Source organism: Eptatretus burgeri, chromosome 1 (assembly GCF_056783735.1).
Source record: "Eptatretus burgeri isolate ZD-2024b chromosome 1, Ebu_testis_v1, whole genome shotgun sequence".
Lineage (NCBI taxonomy): Eukaryota > Metazoa > Chordata > Myxini > Myxiniformes > Myxinidae > Eptatretus > Eptatretus burgeri.
The window spans coordinates 13,560,596-13,584,959 of NC_140961.1; the positions used below are offsets into that span (position 1 = coordinate 13,560,596).

General features: G+C 41.4%; 2 protein-coding genes across 2 annotated transcripts in view; both read right to left on the minus strand.

The window, feature by feature from the left end:
- LOC147033895 (carboxypeptidase Z-like) overlaps positions 1 to 7,907 on the minus strand; it is a 115,359-nt gene extending 107,452 nt beyond the window's left edge. The window contains exon 1 of the mRNA XM_085870181.1: positions 7,577 to 7,907. Within this exon, the coding sequence (XP_085726307.1) occupies positions 7,577 to 7,739 (163 nt within the window). The 5' untranslated portion in view covers positions 7,740 to 7,907. The remainder of the gene's footprint in view (positions 1 to 7,576) is intronic.
- Positions 7,908 to 12,960: 5,053 nt separating this feature from the next.
- Positions 12,961 to 24,364, minus strand: part of LOC147033896 (G protein-coupled receptor 26-like) — a 33,894-nt gene continuing 22,490 nt past the window's right edge. The window contains exon 3 of the mRNA XM_085872435.1: positions 12,961 to 14,976. Coding sequence (XP_085728561.1) covers positions 14,700 to 14,976 — 277 coding nt within the window. The 3' untranslated portion in view covers positions 12,961 to 14,699. The remainder of the gene's footprint in view (positions 14,977 to 24,364) is intronic.

The following is a 24,364-nucleotide window of genomic DNA, read 5'->3' on the forward strand; positions in this document are numbered from 1 at the left end:
GAGAGAGAGAGAGAGAGACAGGGGGAGAGAGAGAGAGACAGAGAGAGACAGAGAGAGACAGAGAGAGACAGAGAGAGACAGAGAGAGACAGAGAGAGACAGAGAGAGACAGAGAGAGCGAGAGAGACACAAAGAGAGAGAGAAAGACAGAGAGGAACAGAGAGAGTGAGAGAGAGAGAGAGAGAGAGAGAGAGAGAGAGAGAGAGAGAGAGAGAGAGAGAGAGAGAGAGAGAGAGCAATACTCCATCAAACTGTAGATGAAGGCCGTGTCGGTGGATAAGAGTTCAGGTGTGCTGAGGAAGGACTTTGTACGACGGAGGATGACCAGTTGGCAGCTGGCTTTGGAGGCCAACTTTGAAATGTGGTTTGCCCAAGAAAGATCATGGCTGATAGCGAGACCCAGGAGTTTGAATGACTGAACCTCCTCAAGAGGATTGTTAAGAAAGAAGATGGGGGAGGAGGGGAAGTTGGCCGATGGTCCTTTCGGAGAGAGATAGTGAGAGAGTGTGAGATTTGTCTGGATTGAAAGGCATATTCCAAGTGTTTGACCAGCTTGTGATTTTTTTTTCAAGGTCTGAAGAGACGGAAGAGGCTGCGGCATACCTGTCTGATGGATGAGGGATGTCACTGCAGAGGTTGGAGTAATCAGCAAATAAATAAAGAGAGTCAGAGAGATCATTAATAAACATCAGGAATAGGACTGGGCCCAGAACACTGCCTTGGGGCACTTCGGCCTTGACAGGGAAAGGAGATGAGAGTATTCCGTTGAGTGCCACACGTTGGCTACGAGAGTGGAGGAAGTCATTAAGCCATGTGTGAAGTTGGCCTTGGATGCCATGGGTAGAGAGTTTGGAGAGTAAGGTACGATGTCAGATTGTATCAAAAGCACGAGATGTGTCTATAGAGACTGCCATGATCTCACGTCTGACATTGAGTGCCTCCATCCATTGTTGGGAGAGTAGGAGCAGCATATCCAAGGTAGAGTGACCTGGTCTAAATCCAAATTGGTGATCTGAGATGAGGTTGTTGAAGAAAACGAAGGATTTCATATTCACTGTGATGATGGATTCCATGACTTTCCTGATGATTGCAAGATTGCAAGTTTAGGGGGTCGCTTTTTGCACCTTTTTATACAATGCAGTGATGTTGGTGGATTTCCAAGCAGATGGAAGATTACCTCGGGCAAATGACAGGGTGAAAAGGGCAGCAGAGCAGGAACTTAGGACATGCGAGCTGATGCCGTCCAGTCCAGTTGCAGAGTCGGAGTCGAGGGTTGAAAGAACCTTCTCCACCTTCTCAGGTGCAAAATACACAGAGTCCAGGAGCAGTTGGGTTTACAACAGGGAAGGATGGGTTTCAAACCCAGATTTCTCCAAATGGCAAATCCTCCCTTCTGGACTTGGTGATGACAAACTTTTCCACAAATGTCTCCTGTTCTTCCTCTGCTCCAATTGGTTCATCTGATCATGTACTTGTGAAAGTCAACATCTCTCTGGCTATTGTCACAGAGCTGCCTCAAAGCTGGTGAGTCTGGCAGTTCACACCAGCAGATTGGCATTTGGCTCCCATGTATTTGCCAGAAGGGAGGCTTTGCCATTTGGAGGTATTTGGGTTGGGAAGTCAGTCCCATGGAGTCACAGAACTTCTTTGGTGAAGTGCCATGGCTGATGAGAGAGGTACCAACACCCAGCCAAGTTGCATGGTGACAATTAAAATCACCACATATGAGGGAGAGAGAGTTGGAATGAGTGGTTAAAAGTTTGCTCATGTTGTCAGAGAGATAGAGCTAGAGATAGAGATGATAGAGATAGATGGAGTCGTCACTGTTAGGTGGACGGTACAACACACAGATGAACAAGAGGTGCAAGCAAGGGTGGAGGTACTCCTGGGGGTTGGAAGGTGTAAAATTAGTACAAGGGCAGAGAGAAATTAAGTTATTGATGGAAAGTGCAACTCCACCACCAGGGCGTGGTTCAAGCCTATGAAATCAGAGTAGACAATAATCACAGAGACACTAAGGAGTTGGGAACGTCCTGTGAGAGGAAGGATTCTGTTAAACAGATGATGTCCGGTTTATTGATATGGGCCTGAATTGAGAGATGTTAGGTTGTAGTAGAGGCCCGAGATGTTTGAGGTCCACACAGTTAGAGAGAGAGGGGGAGGAGGAGGCATTGGGAGGATGCACGATTGGGGGAGGGTTATGCATGGGCAAGGTGAGGCTTTGGGGGGTTCGGGGTGGAGGGGTGAGGGGGAAGGTTTGAGTGAGGGGTGCATGGGAAGGTTTGACTGTGTGGGGTGCAGGAGAAGGTTTGAGTGTGTGTGGTGTGGATGAAAGTTTGAGTGTGTGGCGTGCGGATGAAGGTTTGAGGGTGTGAGGTGCAGGGCAAGATATAAGTGTGTGGGGTGCGGGTGAAGGTTTGAGTGCGTTGGATGCGGGGCAAGATCTGAGTGTGTCGGGTGCAGGCGAACATTTGAGAGTGTGGGGTGCGGCAGAAGGTTTGAGTGTGTGGGATGCAGGGAAAAATTTCTGTGTGGGGGTGCAGGGAAAGGTTGGTGTGTGTGAGAGGTGTGGGGGAAGGATTGTGTGTGTGAGGTTCGGGGGAAAGTTTGAGTGTGTGTGGTTTGGGGGAACGTTTGGGTTTATGTGGAGTACAGGGGAAGGTTTGTGTGTGGGGGGCACAGGGGAAGGTGTGTGGAATGTAGGGGAATATTTGTGTGTGTGGGGTGAGGGGAAAGGTTGGTGCGTGAGAGGTGTGGGGGAAGGAATGTGTGTGTGGAGTGCGGGGGAAGGATTGAATGTGTGGGGTGTGGGGTAAGGTTTGAGAGGGTGCAGTGAGGATGGATGCAGAAACAGGGGACATGAAGCTGAGTGGGTGGGGTTAGTCCAGCAGCCATTTCTCATATGAGGCCAAATAAGGAAATTCGTTCAACAACCCCTACAGAAAAGGTTTGACTTGACAAGGTGGTAGAATAGACCCCATAGAACACCTCCAGGTAGTATGTGGTTTCAAATTGTGGTATCATTAAAATTCTACAGGCCATTATACATACCAAGGGTACTTACCAAGAGGGTCACTGTGGGCTAGCAAAATTTAGGGGGAGGGGTAACGTAAACGTGAATATCTTTGTCGAGACTCAACCAATTTTCAATATTGAGGTATCATTGGCTTCGTATTATAATTCTCTATCAGAATATGTACAGCTATTTGAAAATGGCCTTTGCCATGGCATCACCAAAGCTAAAATATCACACTAATTCAAACTTTCTGACATTTTAAATTGTGTTCTCATATGAAGGTGAACGGTGTTTCTCAATTACTACTGGTATGTATACATTTTGGAAATCAAACGCTTAAGAAAGTATTGTTCTGCAGAAATTCATATACATACAGAGGCACGCATGAAGAAAACTGCAACTGTTATTTTTAGCGTTCGTCTTTTACTAGTGTAGAGCAACACGGAAGCACATACATCAGAGCCTAGCATAATAGTTGTATTTGGCAACACGGAAGCCACTCATTCATCATAGTGGATAATAATAGTTATCATTGGGAGCTGTGCATGACAACACAGAAGCACATTAGTGAGAGCGAATCATAATAGTTGTGCATGGTTGCACGGAAGCACATTCGTCAGAGCGGTTTGTAATATTTGTGTCTGGCAACAAGGAATCACATTCGCCATGGAAGCGTGAAGATTTCATCTGTTGTAACTTTTAGTCAGCGTCTTCTTCACCACTGGATTCAAAGATTGTTCTTGGATTTTCACAAGTTTCTTCGGCCATACGTGCACATGCTTGTGTGCATGGCATGTGGTTGGTTCTGCATGTGCAGTCGGCTCGGCGACATAGAGACTTCTTGCAGTGACAGACGGTCGGCTCCGGAAGACCCCGTGGTGCTGGATCTTTGGTCGTGAGCACAGGCTGCAGGGCACAATCCTGAATTTTACAGCCATGTCCAGGTCGGGTTCTTCTCCAAGCTGTCCCAGACTGGTCTGATGCTCTTTACTGTCAAGTAAGACATTGAAACCCTTTTTCTTGCCGAGGCCTGAGAGTGAACTATTTGAATCACACCCAGTGAGTGCGTGGAAGTTGAGTAAAGCATTACACAGCTCAGGTCCTAGTTTGTGTGCCAAGCTGTGGATAGGAATATACCTAGCTTTATCCTTGATTCCAGTCCGAAACCACAGCTCCCGACACTGGAGTTTTCTGTAGTGTGTGGTGCAGAAGAAAGCCACATCTGATAGGCAGAGTTGATGACATCTTGAAGGGATATGGAGCTTGAGTACAAAAGCTCGCACTTACTAAGATCATATGGCTTATGGAAGACAATGTCATCTCCAAAGTGTTTATTTAGTCGAAGTTCGAGTCGCTGGGGTACTGTAGCTGTCGACTGCCACTCCCTGTCTGCGCAGAAAATGATTGTATCTGTCCAGGAGAATTGTCATATCAAAGGCCTTCCCACCATTCAGGTCAGCAGAGATATCTTCAGCCAATTGCTTGAATGCCATATCGTAACAAGTTTCTTGTCTCCCTTCATGGAAGCCAGCATACTGTAGATTAGCTTTGCTGATGTATGAGGCATGGCAAGCTCTGTGATATCAAGCTTCTGCTGCCACAAGATCGTTACTGACAGCACCAGTAGTCCGTAACATGTCCTCATCGCCCTTTGCGGTCGCTGCTTGCACAATAGTTTCACAGGCTTGGAAAGTTCTGACCATGGTCATCTCCTTTACCCTTCTGTGTGTTTTCTTCTTGCAGAAGAGGCACATAGTCCAGTCAGTGGACGTTGACTGGGACCTGGATACCCTGGAGGTCTCCGTCAAACTTGTTTCAGATTGTGTGCCAATCTTAGATTCTTCTGCTGGTGTCGGTGAGAATGCAGATCTTCTCTGCATGTAATGCAGGTTTTCTTTGCTTGTCCATTTTTCGAAGGAATTTCAGTGCCATTTAACATCCACGGTTGCCAAACTGTCAAAATCTGATTCTAAACGTTCGTATACTTCATCTCGTCGGAGTTCCAGTGCTGCAACAAGTGTCTGTATGGAGGTATCTCGGGCTTTCCTGTGTCTCGTTTGAGTCCATCTGACAAATTATGCACTTGTGAAAGTTAGTCAACTTCTGTCTCTTTATAGGTAAAAGTTGCACTACTGCCTGACTCTCTGAACTGGCTATTGCTTCAGTTGGCTAGTAGGATTCTTTCAGATGTTCAATCTGGAATGACACAGAAAATCACCTATGTTAACCCACAGCTTCTTTTACCGTCATTATTAACATGACATTTTTAAACTTTATTTTTGTAATTATCTCATCCATAAGAATTTCATAAAAAAAGACTAACACAGCATTTTTTAGTCCAGCAGCATGAACCTGTGAAAAATTCAATTGTTCAACACCCACTACAGAAAAGTTTGACTTGACAACTTAGTACGCTCTAAAAGATGCCTAAAATATAAAAAAAAAAAGCTCATAATATTTAATTTGTTTGTGATTTTTACCTCTTGTGGTTGTGCAGTTGAAGGAATATCGACATTTCTGTACATATTCTGAAAGGGAATTATAATACGAAGCCAATGATACCTCAATATTGAAAATTGGTTGAGTCTCGACAAAGATATTCACGTTTACGTTACCCCTCCCCTAAATTTTGCTAGCCCACAGTGACCCTCTTGGTAAGTACCCTTGGTATGTATAATGGCCTGTAGAATTTTAATGATACCACAATTTGAAACCACATACTACCTGGAGGTGTTCTATAGGGTCTATTCTACCACCTTGTCAAGTCAAACCTTTTCTGTAGGGAGTGTTGAACGATTTCATTTTTTTTTCAGGTCCTTGCTCCTGGACGAGGTGGGGGTGGATGCTTATTCCGATTCCAGATTCCCAACTTTGACCAATAATTTTGTCCTTGCAAGCCTTTCGGAGCCTTTAGGAGGCAGTCCTCGAAACTTCCTCAAAAGCATTCCGATTCCAATTTGTCCTGTATTTAGTTAATCGAGATGATCTTAATTAGCCAGATCGCCGCTACAGGTGGCACTGTTCACACCAGATTAAAGTTAAAATGGGGGGGGGGGGTCATAATAGTACTTCCGGTAGTGTTGTCTTCCGCAGATTTCTACTTACGCTTATGTATTCAATCATTCCTGAGAGTCTACTTGTGCTAGTTACCTCCACCACCGAAGGTGGACCGACGTTATGTTTTCACCCCTGTCTGTCTCTCTGTCTGTCTCCCTGTCTTTCTGTGAGCAGGATATCTTAAAACGTCACAGACGGATTCGGCCTAAATTTGGTGGACAGCTTGAGTGTGTGACAAGTACGAATTGATTCGATGTTGGTGAAGATCAGGATCCGGATACTGGAATTTTTTCTTCTTAAAGTGATTGTTTTACCAATTTGAGATGGGGGTGGGAGGAACCATACCGAACGGCAGAGAAACTGATCATTAGTGAACGGTCACGTTTGTTTTCATGACATTTCGATTATGATCAGATCACGCCTGATGGACAACGCTATCGGAGATCCAAAGTGTTTTCCTTATTTTTCTTGGAACAACTGGGGGAACCCTGTGATTCAATGCAGCCGTCATCAAACGATCCCTGGCCACTGGCAACACAACTCCGCAGTCACTACTCTCGGCTGCGCTACCTCCGGTAACTCGCACCCTCGCTTACGGCTCTGAACGGGTGCTCACTGGGACCTCCGAACCGAGCCGAGGTGTTCGGGTCTTGCGAATTGGAGTGGCGAGTCCTCATTGTCAGCAGCGAGATCACAATGGATTCAACACAACCGTCCTTTTGGAAGTAAGTAAATTGCCCAATCATTGAAAAGGACTGCATTAAGACAATAAAATTGTTGTTTTGATCACACAAGGAAGTCCAACTCAGGAGGAGGATGTGCGGCCCATCATGCCCGCACACTTCCTCCAATATCTATGTATATACTACGTACGATACCTAGAGATTAACTCGATTTTAATTGAGATTAATTGTTCTGGTTTCAGATTTTTGATATGATAATTACTTACTCGCAAAATTCTTTCATGTGTCGAGACCCGATTTAGCAAATGAATCTCGATGCAAACAAACGCAAAATTCCTAATGTCTGGAAAACTTTCCCAGATGTTTGAAAGGAGGAAAACCATGCCTGCCGTGGCTCACACGGTGGTTGTTATTTCCGACACACAATTGGGCATCAATCACCATTACCGAGCAGCTTGTACAGGGCTTGCCATGTGGCTTAAGCACTCGAGTAAGAACTCCATTTGAAACGGTTGATAAGGAACGGCTGGCAGGGCAAGCGCTTGGTAGCCAAGGTTACTCGGTGCGATTGTGATGTTCGGTCAGCTTGGCAAGCGCTATCTAGCTGCTCAGTTACTGAACACACCCGTAATAGTGATGCTCAGTCGGCTTAAGCGCTAGCTAGCTGCTTGGTAAGTGAACATACCAGTTATATGAACACACCCATGACAGTGATGCTCGGTCGGCTTGGCATCGGATGATGCCGTTGAATTAATTTTTTATTTATCATCAAACCATCCTGAGTGTTTAGCTAGTCGAGTGTCAGTCACATGCACACTCACCGTACTGTTGTACCACGTGATGATCGCACTCCTGACAGTGAGTGCAGAGCGCTGCCACGAGAAAGCAAAACAACAGCAAACGTGCCACGTACGTCATTCTCGGCACCAAGACCCATGAGCACATGGCAGGGCCAAAAATGCGTCTGACGTCGGAAAAGAGCATGGTGACGATGTGCACACTCTCCCGGTGCGGGAAGCGGAGCCGTTAAAGGACGTTTCTTGCTGACGCTGCTCGATGTTTCCAGGAGGCTTTGCTTTTCACTCCCGACGTGTCTGAGTCCCTTCTGCCGACCCCCTACCTCTTCTCCCCCATACTTCCTCCTTATGCTCCGTCTGGATGGAATTAGCACGCGCGTGCCCCTCCCTTGGAACTTCTGAACTTCCAGCAAAAGTTTCACCGTTTCAACTTGAAACGTTCGCTGCTCACATACAAACTTAGTCACTATTACTGTGTAAACGTTTATCGTGTGATTTTGTAACATTTATCTTTGTAACTTTTATTGTGTGATTTTGTAATGTTTATCGTGTGATTTTGGAACATTTATCTTTGTAACGTTTATCGTGTGATTTTGTAACGTTTATCGTGTGATTTTGGAACATTTATCTTTGTAACGTTTATCGTGTGATTTTGTAACGTTTATCGTGTGATTTTGGAACATTTATCTTTGTAACGTTTATCATGCGATTCTGTAACATTTATCTTTGTAACATTTATCATGTGACTTTGTACCATTTATGGTGTGATTTTTTTTTTAAACGTTTACCTTTGTAACATTTATCTTTGTAACGTTTATCGTGTGATTTTGTAATGTTTATCGTGTGATTTTGGAACATTTATCTTTGTAACGTTTATCATGTAATTTTGTAAAGTTTATCGTGTGATTTTGTAATGTTTATCGTGTGATTTTGGAACATTTGTCTTTGAAACGTTAATCATGCGATTCTGTAACATTTATCTTTGTAACATTTATCATGTGATTTTGTACCATTTATTGTGTGATTTTTTTTTTTAAACGTTTATCTTTGTAACGTTTATCATGCGATTTTGTAACGTTTATCGTGTGATTTTGTACCATTTATTGTGATTTTTTTTTTAAACGTTTATCTTTGTAACGTTTATCATGCGATTTTGTAATGTTTATAGTGTGATTCTGTAACATTTATCTTTGTAACGTTTATCAGGTGATTTTGTAACATTTATCGTGTGATTTTTTTAAACGTTTATCTTTGTAACGTTTACCATGTGCTTTTGTAATGTTTATCTTTGTAACGTTTATCGTGTGATTTTGTAACATTTCTCTTTGCAACGTTTATCATGTGATGTTGTAATGTTTATTGTGTGATTTTGTAACGTTTATCGTGTGATTTTGCAACATTTATCTTTGTAACGCTTATCATGAGATTTTGGAACATTTATCTTTGTAACGTATATTGTGTGATTTTGTAATGTTTATCGTGTGATTTTGTAACGTTTATCTTTGTAACAATATGGAATGGACTGCATTATCGTATGATTTTGTAAACTTTATCTTGGAGGTTTTTTAAATGTTTATCTTTGTAATGTTTATCGTGTGATTTTGTAACGTTTATCATGTGATTTTTTTCACGTTTGTCTTCTTAATGTTTATCATGTGATTTTGTAACATTTATCTGTCACGTTTATCGTGTGAATTTTTTAATGTTCATCTTTGTAACTTTTATCGTGTAATTTTAGTGTAGGCATATTTGTCATGAAAAAAAGGATTCGTGTATTTTTTTTGTTAAAAGCAAAAACTCACTTGATTTTGTTAGATGATACTATAAACATGAAAAAAAAATTAGGGTGGCATTTTTTTCTGAGCATTCTAACGGCCTGAAATCCAAGATGGCCGCCACCGTAGCAAAACGCCCTAAATTTTACACTAAAATTAACTTAATGTGGTTTAAATTTTTTTTCAGCATGAACTGCTTGGAACCACTCTCAACAAGACCCGAACCATTTTGTTTTGCTATCACCGCAAAATCTTCCAGGAAAACTGTCTTGCTGTATAATAGGATAATGCATAGAGGATTTTCCGGGAAAGGCTTGGATGTGGTGGAGCTTAATTAATTAATCGTTAGATCATGCCATAATCACTGTGAATGAGTTTGGCTTGGAACTTGTATATAGAGGTGACTATAATAACAATAACTTTCACTTTACTAATCTTTTTATTTTGCACAATTTAAGACAGAGGCTGCCTTTTTATTTCAACACCGTGGCCGGAAAATTGACGTTCGAATCCAGTCATCGGCAGCAGTTTGTTCGCTTTATGTTAAGGTTCCATTTGTCCATTTTATGGTGTACCAACATATTATTTTCTTCTTTTGCAGGCTGCACGTACCCACAGCAACCATAACCCATGATAACATAGCTTAGAGACCTTGAATTAACCAAAATGGCAGAGTCTTCATCTAACAAGAAGTCAAAAACGGTGGATTTTGAACTATACTTTATTTACCAGTTGAGCAGCAAGCAAACAGATTATACAAACTATGTGCTTCGTCCTTCTTTGCCTTCAGTAGAGAAAGTAATTACAACTGATGTTCGATGTTCATATGGGGAAACAGAATTCTCTGCATTAAAGAATCGCATAAAAGGTTTGTCTGCCCATGAACTGTTACAGAATGGTGTTTCATACCACAAGACATGTTATAAGAATCTCACAAATAAAACATGCATTGAACGAGCCAAGACCAGATATGAGAAAGGACAAGCGACAGGCAGCATCAGTGGTGTAAAACAGAAGACAATAGGACGACCGCCAAAATCTGATGCTGCATCTACAAGTGGTTCCACATCACAGCGATCAACCAGGCTTTCGACAAGGAGATGTGTGTCATTTGTCAGGAAGACAAAGCAGACAAATTGCACCGACGTCTCAACTGAAAACATGGGAGCTCAGCTCAAAGCCATTGGTCAACAAACAGACAGAAAACTTTTGAAAGTCAGACTGAGCAATGTTGTAGGCTCACCTGATCTTCTTACAGCAGTTGCTGAGGACATGCAGTATCACCTTCTGTGCTTAGGTCATGCAAAACGAGACATAGAAAAAGCTAACAGACCTCCAAAACAGCATGTTCATTTTGCACAGTTAGTGTCTGACCTGGAGATGCTCGACATGGTGGAAACTGAAATGAATGACACATCTAACAGTTCAGCTTTGAATATGAACGACATTGAACAATCATATGTCGGTTTGCTAGAAGCCAATGGGTTCCCTTTACCCGACAATCCGCGATACAAACCATACTTAAAGCAACTGATTTTGGACAACATCACTGATGTGCACTTCACCAGGCCTCGACAAAACCAAACCCGAGCAAGTACTTTCTACAAAAGCCAAGGAAACCCTGTTAGCTGGTGCGTTGGCCACCGATACAAAAGACCTAAGAGAAGATGTGAAAGTCCTTCTGAAAGCAGCTAAAATACTAAGAGACATTGCAAGCGCAACCCCGTGGAAATTCGAAGGAACATTTGATAATTATGAACCACCTGCTTTGCTTCAACTCTTCTGCAAGCATGCTATCGAAGGTTTACATCAGGTTAAAACAATCAGCAGGGCCGAATCTATGAAGGTGAAGGAAGGTGCAGCTGTCGCAAGAACAATATCCCATGTACGTAAGTTTGTGGATGCTGGGTTTTCAGCTGCAACAACAAACTGTCCATCCAGGGATAAATGAAGACTGTGAAGATTGAGGTGTTACTTTCTATGACATTCAAAAAATAATAATTCACTTGATATCCATTGTTAAAACTACTAAATGAAAGCCAGGCATTTAATCAGTATGACTTTTTGCATCTTCCTGTTGAAACGATTTAAGAGATTGAACACTGTATTGAATAGTAATTCAAGTATTTAATTTTATTTAGATCTGTTTGTTGGTTTGTTAATTATGTATTCTTTGTGAAAAATACATGTCTTTAAATAGGTCGATACTTGGTTTGTAATTATAAAATCCTGTTGGCTTGATAATGCATGCAAAGGGAGAAGGTATAGCTTATATTGCGGGTGCGCAGTGGTCATTTTGGAACTTGGCATGTAGATCATACATATAACATAAATTTGATGATTCCATTAGATTCCTGGTCTCAGAAAACATATATTTAGACACTTCATTTGCAATTGTATCACATGTATTCATGAAGATATCGCATTATTAGTGTTCGGCGGCCATTTTGGACGCCATCTTGGATTTCATAACCCTTAGAATGTTCAGAAAAAATGCCACCCTAATTATTTTTAAAGCTTATGATACCTTCTTACAAAATCAAGTGAGTTTTTGCTTTTAACAAAAAAAAAAATACACGAAATTGCAAATATGCCTAAACTAATTTGTAACGTTTATCATATGATTTTTTTAAGGTTCACCATGTGACTTTTTTAACGTTCATCTGTGTATCGTTAATCTTGTGATTTTGTCACGTTTATCGTCTGATTTTGTAACGTTTAGCTTTGTAGCGTTTATCGTGTGATTTTGTAACGTTTATCTTTGTAACATTTATATTGTGATTTTGTAACGTTTATCTTTCTAACGTTTATCATGTGATTTTGTTACGTTTATCATGTGATTTTTTAAAACGTTTATCTTTGTAACGTTTATCATGCAATTTTGTTACGTTTATCATGTGACTTTTTTAAACGTTTATCATTGTAATGTTTATCTTGTGATTTTGTAATGTTTATCTTTGTGGCATTTAACATGTGATTTTGTAACGTTTATCTTTGTAATGTTTATCATGTGATTTTGTAACATTTACCATGTGATCTTTTTGATGTTTATCAGGTGATTTTGTAACGTTTATCGTGTGATTTTTTCCAAACGTTTATCATGTGATTTTGTAACGTTTATCTTTAACAATATGGAATGGACACGAATTTACCAGAAGCCAAATTACAATATCAACAGGTCAGTTTGTCAGTGAATACAAAGTCCTGAACGTCGTGTTCACATCGTGACGATTAGACGGGTGTGATTTTGTAATGTTTATCGTGTGATTTTGTAACGTTTATCTTTGTAACAATATGGAATGGACACGAATTTACCAGAAGCCAAATTACAATATCAACAGGTCAGTTTGTCAGTGAATACAAAGTCCTGAACGTCGTGTTCACATCGTGACGATTAGACGGGATTCGAGCGGTGTTATAACACACCTCGCTCCCTCTATCAACGGATAGTGAGCTGATGTAGTGATGTGGTACAAGCAGAAAGGATAGCCGCTTTAAAAGGATATCCACCGGGTCACTACATCTCTGCCTGCAAAACGATGAGGACACTTTCTAACCGGGTGTCTAATCCAACCCGAGAGAAGTTGAAGCAAAGAGACGGACAAAGAGAAAGAACAAACCAAAGAGGGGATTTTCACGTTTGTTTATTATTTAAAGGCAGTTTTTAATAAATAAGAGGATGTGAACAGCAGGCACACTGCAGGTACACTGCCACGTACAGACACTCGTGATTTGTGCTCATTCCTTGCTCTTACTTGTGAATAAATAGGTGCATCTCATGATGTGGATTTCAAGAACTTACAGGTGAAACTAAACGAACCATCATCATGGTGTCAAGGCAGCAATCTGACAAAAACACCATCAGTTTGAAAAAAAACAAATATAAAATATCATGAACAATTAATAAAAGAAACAGTACATAATTTACAATCTTTATCGTTTACTAACCATTTACTAGCCATTTACTCAGCTACATTCAACAAATGTAAGACATATAGGATGCCCAATATGGTTGGTACATTCATTTGTGCATTCAGTGCGGTGCTGTGTTTACATTAATTCCTCCTGAAGTGGATCTCTGCTGCCCCTGAACACTGTGTGCAGGGGTCATGTTTTAGTGGACCTCTGCTGCCCCTGAACACTGCATGCAGGGGTCATGTTTTAGTGTACGTTTGTTGCCCTGAAAAATGCATGCAGGGGTCATTTTTTGGTGGACCTCTGCTGCCGCTGAACCCTGCGTGCAGACTCCATGGGTCATGTTTTCAGTGTTTAGGTCTTATTGAGCAAAACTGCTCCGGCTCTCTTCTGGCACAGTTACAGAGAGCCGATCCGAGTTTAATAAACCTCTCATTTAAAAGTGATGAGTCAAAAGCTTCTAGTATCCCACGTTGACACAAGGCATTGGGAAACAGGCAGAAAGCCCATTCTGTTGTTGGACAAAGGTGTGTCTTCCTATCTGTGCCCAAATCTCTTCGTCTCTGATATTCCCTTGTAATCACATGATTCATTTCCCACTCGGTGACTGCACAATTTCTCTCCCCTTCTCTGCCTGAATGGATGACTGGACGCAATTGAAATTGAAGACTCACTGCTGAGAGAGGTAATAAGGTTGTGGACCCGCCGTTCAGAAAGTTTCTGGGATTGAAGGGTTGAAAACTTTATGATGGACGGTTCCTTGCTGATGATTGGGATCACCCTTGAATCAGGCAGGCAGTAATCGCAAGGAATTTTTACATATCTTTGTCTCTCTCTCTCCCTTTCCTCCGTGTCTCTCCCTCCCTCTCCCCATCTCCATCCCCCTCCTTTCCTCTCTCTCTTTTCTCTTGCACTGTCTCTCTCTCTCCCTCCCCTTCCACTTCCTCCCTCTCTCACCTTATTTCCTCACCCTTTCTCTCTCTCTTGGCCAGAAATTGACATCAAGATGCCATAATTTGGTCAACAGCCGAGCAGGGGTCATGTTTTAGTGGACCTCTGATGCCCCTGAAGCAGCAACAACCCCCATCTCCAAATCTTCGTCCTCCAGCCACCCAGCATGTGCTCATGGCATTCAGAGTGGTTCTGGGATTTAAGAGACAAAACTTTGATGATGTACGGTTCTCAACTGACCTTTAAATAAGGCAGTTATGAAGATGGAAGAATTTCCCCGATCACTCTTTCTCTCTCTCCTCCTCCCCCCCCCCCCTTTCTGTACATTTGTCCTGAGGAGGAAACTCGTCTTGACTGCAAAAGTGACATTTTCCTCATGTTCAACATGTTGGCTTCTCCAGCACGTAATTGGAAGAGGATTTGCAAGATGTTCCAGATACAATCAAACAACCCAACCACCGTTTTATCATTGTCATATATTATCTATCATGCCACTCTGGTTGTCCTCAGGATGGAGTGGGTGACAGACTCGAGGGTCCTGCATCCGAGCCCAGCGGCTCTCCAGAATGTGGGAGCCGAAGTAGAGGTGCACCATTCTTTCGGGGTTCTGGCAATGCGTCCCTTCTGACTAAGCGGTTAATGAGTCCCTCTAGAACTCCCCGACATTGGCGCTGCAGCAGCGAGTACACAAAAGGATCGAGGGCTGCCTTGCTGTAGGCGAGACATTTCGTAAACAGCCCCCATGGCCGAGCAACACTCACCCAAGGCAGCAATTCGAGCAGCCTGTGGGGAAAGATCCAGACACAATTATTCCACATGCACTTTTGGAATTGTAGAGATGTATGTGTTGGTTTACATGATTTGAGCTGCAATGTGATTTAAAAAAAAATTAAAATCTGATCTCTGATGTGCCAAACTCTTCACAGAGCGTTGGTGCCACCGGAGCAGCTTTCTGAGCAAGGGTTATGCTGCGTGGTTTGCCATTGCCTTCCCAGAATTAGTTGGGGGCAGGAATTTCGAATTTGGCCAGGGTGCCGGCGATAGCTCGTCCACTCTTCGTGAAGGACACTGTGGGGTATTGACGTCCACCAACTAATGCCAGCAGATGGAATGCCAGTTTAACATCCATCCGAGGGATGGCACACACAATGATGAATCATCTTCGGTGCCGGTGAAACACCGGGATGACAGTTTATAGCTGGGTCGGGATTCAAAACTAGGCTAGACATCTTGGCGGTGGGTGTGCATACCCCTAGGCCATCCTGCCAGCCCACATTTGAGATTTAAACAAAATACAATCTGTGTCTCGTTCGATCTGAAGGGGTTGTGGTAAGGAATCTTTTTGCCAATTCTTGTCCGAATTGGTTGAAATACAGAAGCATGCATGGCAAGCCAAAAACCTGAACTTTCAGACCGATTTTGATACTTGAGCCACGGGAAATCCCTACGACGATCTTGTCTATTATGGATTCTCCCAATAGAACTACAAGCTGTTCTTTAATCCAAGTGATAGTCTGTGTGACCTTCTCTCATGTATCTGAATGTCATGGATTCATGGTTTATAAATTGAAAAGCACATTTGTGAATTTTTTTTTTCTCTCTCTAAGAGCAGGGTTGAACTGACAGTGGGGAAGCAGGGCCACAATTGGGCACAATCACCAAGGGAATAAACAAACAGGAAAATAAGAAAGAGTGAGGAGGGGTTGTTGCATGGAAACCAGCAAATAAGAGAGTCAAAAGAAGAACTAGGCTTTCTTATGAAGGTTAGCATCAATCTGGGTCGGCGGACAGGTAGAAGAACAACAGATGAAATCAACAAAACATTCATTGATGTATACTAACCGCTGTGGGAAGCTGTTTCAGGCGTTAACCCTTTGTCAGAGCCAAAGAGAAAGAAGGGATAGGGTATGGATTGATATCGGATGGGAGTGCATAATCATTGGGTGTGTCAGGGTGGGGTCAGGGAGCATGTTGGAAAGGGGAGTGGCGGTGGGGAGCATTAGTGGTTTAGAGAGAGAGTCAGAGAGTCAATGGGTTTCGCTCAAGGGGATTGAGACTGGAAACTCGTCAGAATGACTGATTGAGTGAAAATGATCGGGAAAAAAGTGACAGGAGAGCAACTACCAAGAGTGGAGTAAATAATAATAATATTAACAACTAGAAGGCCACTTGGTAGAGCGCATACCACCTCCAGGCTGATTAGTTTACGTTTTGTATCACACTGATGAGCTGCATCTGGATTTGGACCTGAACTAAAATTTAATCAGCTTGTTCTTGTCACCTAACCAACTCATCCACCAAGTTTCGTCTGAATTCATCCATAACGTTTTGAGATATCATGATATACGATGTATCGTTTTAACCCTATCACTCAATGGTGAAGAATCACTGAAAAAACTTCTCGAATCCAGATTCGGCGCCGTATCTTCACCAAAATATAATCATTTCGTCAGCGTCACGTACCCAAGCTCTCCACCAAATTTCGTCCGAATCTGTGTTACAACTTTTTGAGATATTTTGTTCACAAACAAACAAACAAAAAAGATGTCATGCAGAGCACGACACTTGCAAAATCCAGAAAACAAATTTGACCTTAAAATCAATGACCATATATGAAACTCCTCTTCAAATTTCAAGTCAATCGGATGAAAATTGACGATTTTAGAAATCTCATGCAAGATGTTGACCTTTGGCCTATGTTGACCTCAAAAATAATTGGTGGTTGAATTCAGTGACCTGGTATGCAAATTATGTTCAAATTTCGAGTCAATTGGATGAAAATTGAGGAGTTTTAAAATATGACAAATTTGTTGACCTTTTGATCTTTTGACCTCAAAAATAATAGGCTTCTTGCTTATAACGAACTCTATCTACCATGTGGTGAAGTTTCATGAAGATTGCTTTAAAATTGTGACCTGTAGGTGTCCGACATACAGACAGACAGACAGAATAACACACCAAGAACAACCAATATACTTGAAAAAATCTTCGATTTTCACAAGTAACAGACAGACAGACAGACACTGGTGAAAACATAACCTCCATCCACCTTCGGTGGCAGAGGTAATAATGAAATGAAATTAAAACAAAACATACCTCAAAAAATTAAACAATAAAAAATATATACTGTATATAATTTTTCTTTTTTTTTAAACAAGAATAGTGATGCGGGAATGGTGTTCGAGGGTAATGGGTGTAAAATAGATGAGTTATAGCATTAATGCATGTTTAGCATAAGTGTGCTTTCTGTTTGGAAATGATAGAACACGTGTCAAAGTTTGTTTAGGAATTGATAACCATGACTCCTCTCCACTGTAATGTGTCTACAAACTTCCCCACCATTCCCCATCATCAAACTTTTCAATCATTCCCTAAATAATCTGTTCGTGCGTTTCTTTAAATGGAACTGCATTGTACCAGTTCTGCAAGCCACAGCAACTCCTCCTCCCCCAAATTGAGCAAATCCACCCTCCCCCCCCCCCGCCCCACCATGTCGTCACCTGACGGTGGACATGACAAACCTGGAGAGAGATGGGAGATGACGACGCCAGACAAGCGTTCTTTCTCGCCAAAGACCTCACCATTTAGCTCTCCCTCTCCCAGCCAGCACCAACTTCGCTCAGGTTTTGCAACCTCGCCTTGTCTAAACCCTTGTGGTGCAAATAATAAGTTAATTAATATAATTAATCGAGATATCTTGGACACGTGGGCTTATCACGTACCAGTGGGGCATGCTTGCACACTGCAAGCAACTACTCGGATACATCCTACGTGCAGACATAATAAATAAGCTTTCTACATTTGTCGAACTGGATTGAGCTTGCATTTTGTGAGTCGCGAAGTAACTCACGAAAAATCAAGAATGAATGATTAGAATGAGTTCTTTATTTAAAAGTTTATAGCGATAGTAATTTGTAATGTAAATACGGCAAAGGTTAGAGAATAAGAGGCAGAAGAGATGTGTGTTAGCGTTGCCCTGCAACCAGCTCGAGAGTAGTTCCACTTTCTCCGCATAAAATTTGCAAGTGTGGTCCAGTAACAGGCATAACACAATCTAAAGTCCCCAATAAGAAATGTGCTCTGAATTGGGTCAGAGCTGCAACGATTTCATTAAATTTGTCCATGTGGTCACCTGACAAATAATTAAATCATTGTTGCGAATTTCATCCAGGTACACCTGTGATAGTGGTCTCGTCACCATTTTTTCGACTCATTAATGGTGATAAAATATCAAGTGGCATCACCATTGATTGGTTCCTTTGGTTTTACAGGACAGTATAATGTTCTTTCAAGCACAACATGTCTGAGCTTCCGTCAAAACCACGTTTTCAGTCATTCAGGTGACATCACCACGAGGACTAAACAGGAACATAAGCTACGACAACAGTAAGGGCGAGTACTTCCTTTTCTGTAGCAAATACAGGTAAATACTGTCTCATCGACCTACAAACTGAAAAATAAACGGTTTAAATCACTCAGAGTAGTTGAGCAGTTATGAATTCACAACTTGATTACCTCCGCCAACAAAGGTGGACAGGGGTTATGTGTTCACCCCTGTTTGCTACTTGCGATATTGAAGATTCACAAGTATATTGGTTGGTCTGGTATATTACTACCTTTGCCACCAAAGGTGGATGGAGGTTGTGTTTTCACCCCTGTTTGTCTGTCCGTCTGTGAGCAGGATATCTCAAAAAAGTTATGGACGGATTCATCGAAAACTTGGTGGACAGGCTGGGTGTGTGAGGAGGACAAATTCATGAGATTTTGGGTTAAGGTCTGGATGCAGATCCAGCCTATCAGAGGGATACAAAACATAAACTGTTCAGCCTGGCAGAGGTATGCACTCCACCAAGTGCTGTTCTCCAAAGCAATATTCACAAAACTTAACCAACTGATCGAGCTTGTAAAAATCTGGAAACCTATTGTTTTTGAGGTCATTGGGTCAAAGGTCAGGTCATGGTCACATAAATAATGAATTTCCATTCCTTAGGGCTGAGACCTTTAGACCCCCTTGCATCCCTTAGACATCTTAGATCCTTTAGATCTGTACACTTGTTACACCCCTTTAGATGCACATCATACAAAGTCACAAATATCTCGTCTTCTTGCAGTACACAGACTCTTCCTTTTGTCACAAGTCTACAAAAGTTCCACATGGTTGCCGTTGTTGTGGTTCTTGTTGGGGGTCAATTTTTGAAATATGCACCCATTGGTCGGACAGCTGCTGGACTACACCCACATTTGTCACGACTCCACCCGCAATGGCACCAAAACAAAATAATATGGCTGCCATCTTGGTTTTCTGCTGGGCCTAAGACATCAGGCCTGTAGGCCTTTGCTGATTATACAATGCCCGCGTTTGTTGCGTCAGATTTCCATAGACTTTGTTTGGGTCGAGTGTTACTTACGATGAGGGATCCCAAAAAAATCTAGTCATATGTCAAATTAAAATTAGTAGTAAGGTTTAATCAAGCCTATCAGTATGCATGTTATGTGCCTCCATAAAATAAATAAATAAATAAATAAAAATCGCATGGGCTTAAGACATTAGGCCTTTAGGCCTCTGCTGATTATACATTGCCGAGGTTTATTGCATCAGATTTCCATTGGCTTTGTTTGGGTTGAGTGTTACTTACAATGAGGGACCCCGAAGAATCTAATCATATGTCAAATAAAAATTAACAGTAAGGTTCAATGAAGCGCATCAGCACACACGGTACGTGCCTCCATAAAGCTGTTCCGGTGGTAATTTTTTAAAAACATCATTTGATTTTAATCGGCTCTGTTACTCGCAATGTGGTCTGCATGAGTCTATAACCTCTTCCACAACTGAGTAAAATGTGCTTCACTCATGATTAAAACTCTACTACAACTTGGTGAGTTGTAGTTTACGTTTACGTCTGCTCAGTTTACGTGTTCCTTTTGAAAGTTTTCCCCATCAACTTTTGTGCACAAAAAAAATTTTTCTACGTAAAGTTAATGTGCAGAAAACTAAGAGCATCAATGAGAGGTCACTACATCAGCCCACGTGTAGGAGCCATTCAAAAAATGATGTAACACTCGGGGGATGGGGTGGGGGGTACATGTCCAAACGTTATGGAGCGTTACAGGATGTTTGGGGGGGGGGTGTTTCCAGTGGTGTTATGTAATGCTATTAACCAATGACTATTTTGTTTACCTCTATAATAGTGACAGTTTTTGCATTCACATCTTACATAATCAAAAGTACGTAAAATAAATTGAGGAAAATTGTAACGTGTGGTACGGTATTAAATTCCTACACCGCTCGAAATGTAAATCTTCAATGCTACATTTTCGGAAATAGGAGAGGAAAGCTATTTTACTCTCAACATTTCAACAGTATATCGCTTGACAGCATTTTGAAGTTGATTTAAGAGTGGTGAAGAAAAAATAGTAAAAAAATTTCAAATGGAGAAATAGCAGGGCTGAAAATGAAGTTGCCAATTTTTCAGAAAAGAGTTGTCAACCAGAAATGTGCATTAAAATGGGCGTACTTAGCATTCCTTTTGTCCAAAAAATAATTTTTGAGGTTGTTAACATGTATTTTTCATTAATTTTAGATACTATAAACACCTGCTCCCTACACGCAGAGACGGATTAAGATTTTTTGGGGCCTTGGGCACAAAAAATATTTAGGCCCGAAAGGTCCCAAAAAAAAGAGGACTCCATGTTATTTTCACCCCCAAAAAGAGGACTCAGTATTATTTTCACCCAAAAAAGAGGAATCCATGTTATTTTCACCCCCCAAAAGGCCCAAAAAAGAGGACTCAGTATTATTTTCACCCCAAAAAGAGGAGTCTATTATTTTCACCCAAAAAAGAGGACCATGTTATTTTCATCCCTAAAAAAAGAGGACTCCATGTTATTTTCACCCCCAAAAAGAGGACTCAGTATTATTTTCACCCAAAAAAGAGGAATCCATGTTATTTTCACCCCCAAAAAGGCCCAAAAAAGAGGACTCAGTATTATTTTCACCCAAAAAAGAGGACCGTGTTATTTTCATCCCTAAAAAAAAAGAGGACTCAATGTTATTTTCACCCCCAAAAAAGCCCAAAAGAGAGGACTCAACATTATTTTCAAACTTGCTTAGCCAATGTGACTTTCGATTCGACTGGAAAAAAAACTCCAGAGGAATTCACATGTTTTATTACCTTTTCCCCCCATTGAAAAAAAAATGCCATGCTCAGGTGTTCCGTTACCAATCAACTTTCATTGAAGTGTTTGCTTGAGTGCTTAAGCCACATGTTCTACATTGCCAGCAGCCATGTCTGCCGAACCCGAAGCTATGTCACCATTGTCTTAATTTGTTGTTTCTCTTTCTCCTTGAAGTATTGGTTTATCATTGTTCCTTTTTTAACAAAGGAACTCCTTCAGCCTGCTTTGTTTGTATCAACTTTCTCTTTCAGCTTCCACCTAAAGTCCCGCCGATCCATTTTTTTTTAAACTGCCTGTTAATTCGAAAGGAAACTGCCATCAGGCCGATGACGTTGCAAGTCATTTGCATATTAAAACATGAGTTTATAAAAAAAATAAAAATAATTGCCTACAGACTTGCGATTGTTTCACCTGTTAATTTTCTTAAATTACGAAAAACAAAATAGCGTTACCTAATTTTTGAACGGCCCCATAATGGGGTTGAACAATCCGTGACCGTGTGACGAATCGGCTCGTTCTGATATAAGTGTGGCAGAGGCTGACATGGATGTGAGGTGTCAAGTTAATCTTTGAATAGCACAGTAAATGTGTGTTCCCAATCACGCTGTTCATTATGTCGCATGTTGTGACAACAGTGCGGTCATTCTTGTTCATCTCCATCCACCCAGAGGTCACTGAATTGGTTCACCAATCAAAACAGAGAAGCATATTGTTTTTGAGGACAAAAGCTCAATGGGTCAAATGTCAAGGCCACATAAAGGGGCCAATTTTCATCAGATCGATTGAAATTTGAACAAGGGTTGCATATTGGGTCACATAATCGGTTTACTTTTTATTATATTTTTACAACCATCGCTTTTGCTATTTTAACATGTCAACAGTTTGAAACCATAATAATAAAATGGGACTTTTTATGAATATATTATTACCATACCACAATAATTTTTCAAGATATTAGATTGAAACTTACAAAGCTTATTTGTACGCATATGCCGTGAATGTTTAAGCCACCTGGCAAGCGCTCTACAAGAAACTTGGTAACTGAACACATCCCAGATTCATTACATGGCAACGAGGATAAACATCTGTACCATAACTTCCTTCAGCAATATCGATGAATTCATCCCTCAGGGGGTTGGTTGGAAGAGGCATGGGAAGGGGTGGGAAAAGGGACCCGACATTGCCCTGGTAATGCTGGGTACCACTGCGAGTACTGTATAGAAAATTGAAAAACATGGGTGGACAGTGATCCCTCGTCGAGGTGAAGTTATGGGCGACCCCTGTGAGTATGTCTATAAATTACATACTGTTTGAACGTGAGTTGGGTCGTGAGTTACGAAAATCACAAATTATTAGTCAGTGACACCATATAGCCTTTGTGTCACGTAACAACAACAATAGAAACGAAAACTGATGTCCTTTTTTTGGTGAGTTTCACTTCATTTTACCCAGAGACAGACATAAGAATCACCTTTGCACATCATAGAACAGAGACATAGAAAATACCGGCACACTGTTTTATGAGAACTTCTCAAAAGTTTCTGTATATTGAACGAGATTCATTCAACCTGGTGGGGTTTAACCTGGTGGGGTTTAATCAAACTTTTGAGTCCAAAAGGGTTGAGGTGCATGCTATGAATAGATGAGTGCCATGGGAGTTAGGAATGGTCATTCTTAAATGTGGGGTCACTGAGCCAGGGCACATCCCAAATTTGGTATAAAAAACAGACGAATCAAAATAGAGCACAATCTTTATTTTTGCGTTGAATTGTGGCACGAAGTGCACATAATCACCTTCGCAGCAAATTAAGAACGCTAAATATGAGGCCAAAGGTACTTATGAATGGCTAAATTTCGGCCAAATTCAGCCATCAATTAATCTTTTGGGAACATCATTTTTTCTGCTCCATAATGTAGCACACAGAAGCATCAAACAAAGGCCACTACTTACGAATGGTCATTTTAGGGCCAACAGTGCTTAAGGGAAGATTGAAGGTCATCGACATGCGAATTTGTTGTGCGATTTGAAAAGTGCATTCCCATCAATATGTCTGAGCACGAGCTTCATTTTTCTATAGAAATGTAGATAACGGTCGGTCTAGCAAGACCAGACAACTTAAGAATGTGCTACTTGTGGAGTTTAAACTGCAGGACTTAATCACGATGGTAATTAAGCTTCACCAAAGGGCCGTTCATTAACATTTGGAGCACAGAATGCGATACAGTACATATATATATATATATATATATATATATATATATATATATATATATATATATATATATATATACATATATGGTACTGCTAAAAATTGCTCTAATTCTACGATGGATCAATTGACTTGGCAATCAATGCGTTTCAACAAATAAAATGTTTATTTGAACAAGAAGAAGATGAAGAACATCATGTGTGGATGTAGGTTATGAAACATTCCTCAAGAAGTGTTGCACTGCTGGTAGACATTGGGCTCGGTTGCTAAAGCTACAAGGAAAGGCTTTGCTTAGTATGGCAATGAAGCCACTGAGCAGGTGTTTCTGCTTTGTTTCATTTTCTGATATAGTCAGGTCATGGATTGCTGTAAAAAGATGTCGGGTTCTTACCATTTCCTGTGAGTACATTCTACCGTCGGAAGTAGTTATAACACACGCGCGCACACACACACACACACACACACACACACACACACACACACACACACACACACACACACACACACACACACACACACACACACACACACACACACACACACACACACACACACACACACACACACATACACACACACACCTTCTCCTTTTAGCACCAGATGCAAAAATCGAGTATAATTTCCCGTGGCCCGGTAACCAAATTAAAAATATATATATATTTATAATGGCCCTCACAGCCCACACAACTCCCACTCCCCCTCCTCCCAAACATGATTAACAGAAAATATCATTTTAAACCGACCCCGTGCAGCGACAAGCCCCAGATTTGACCTCCCATGAATGT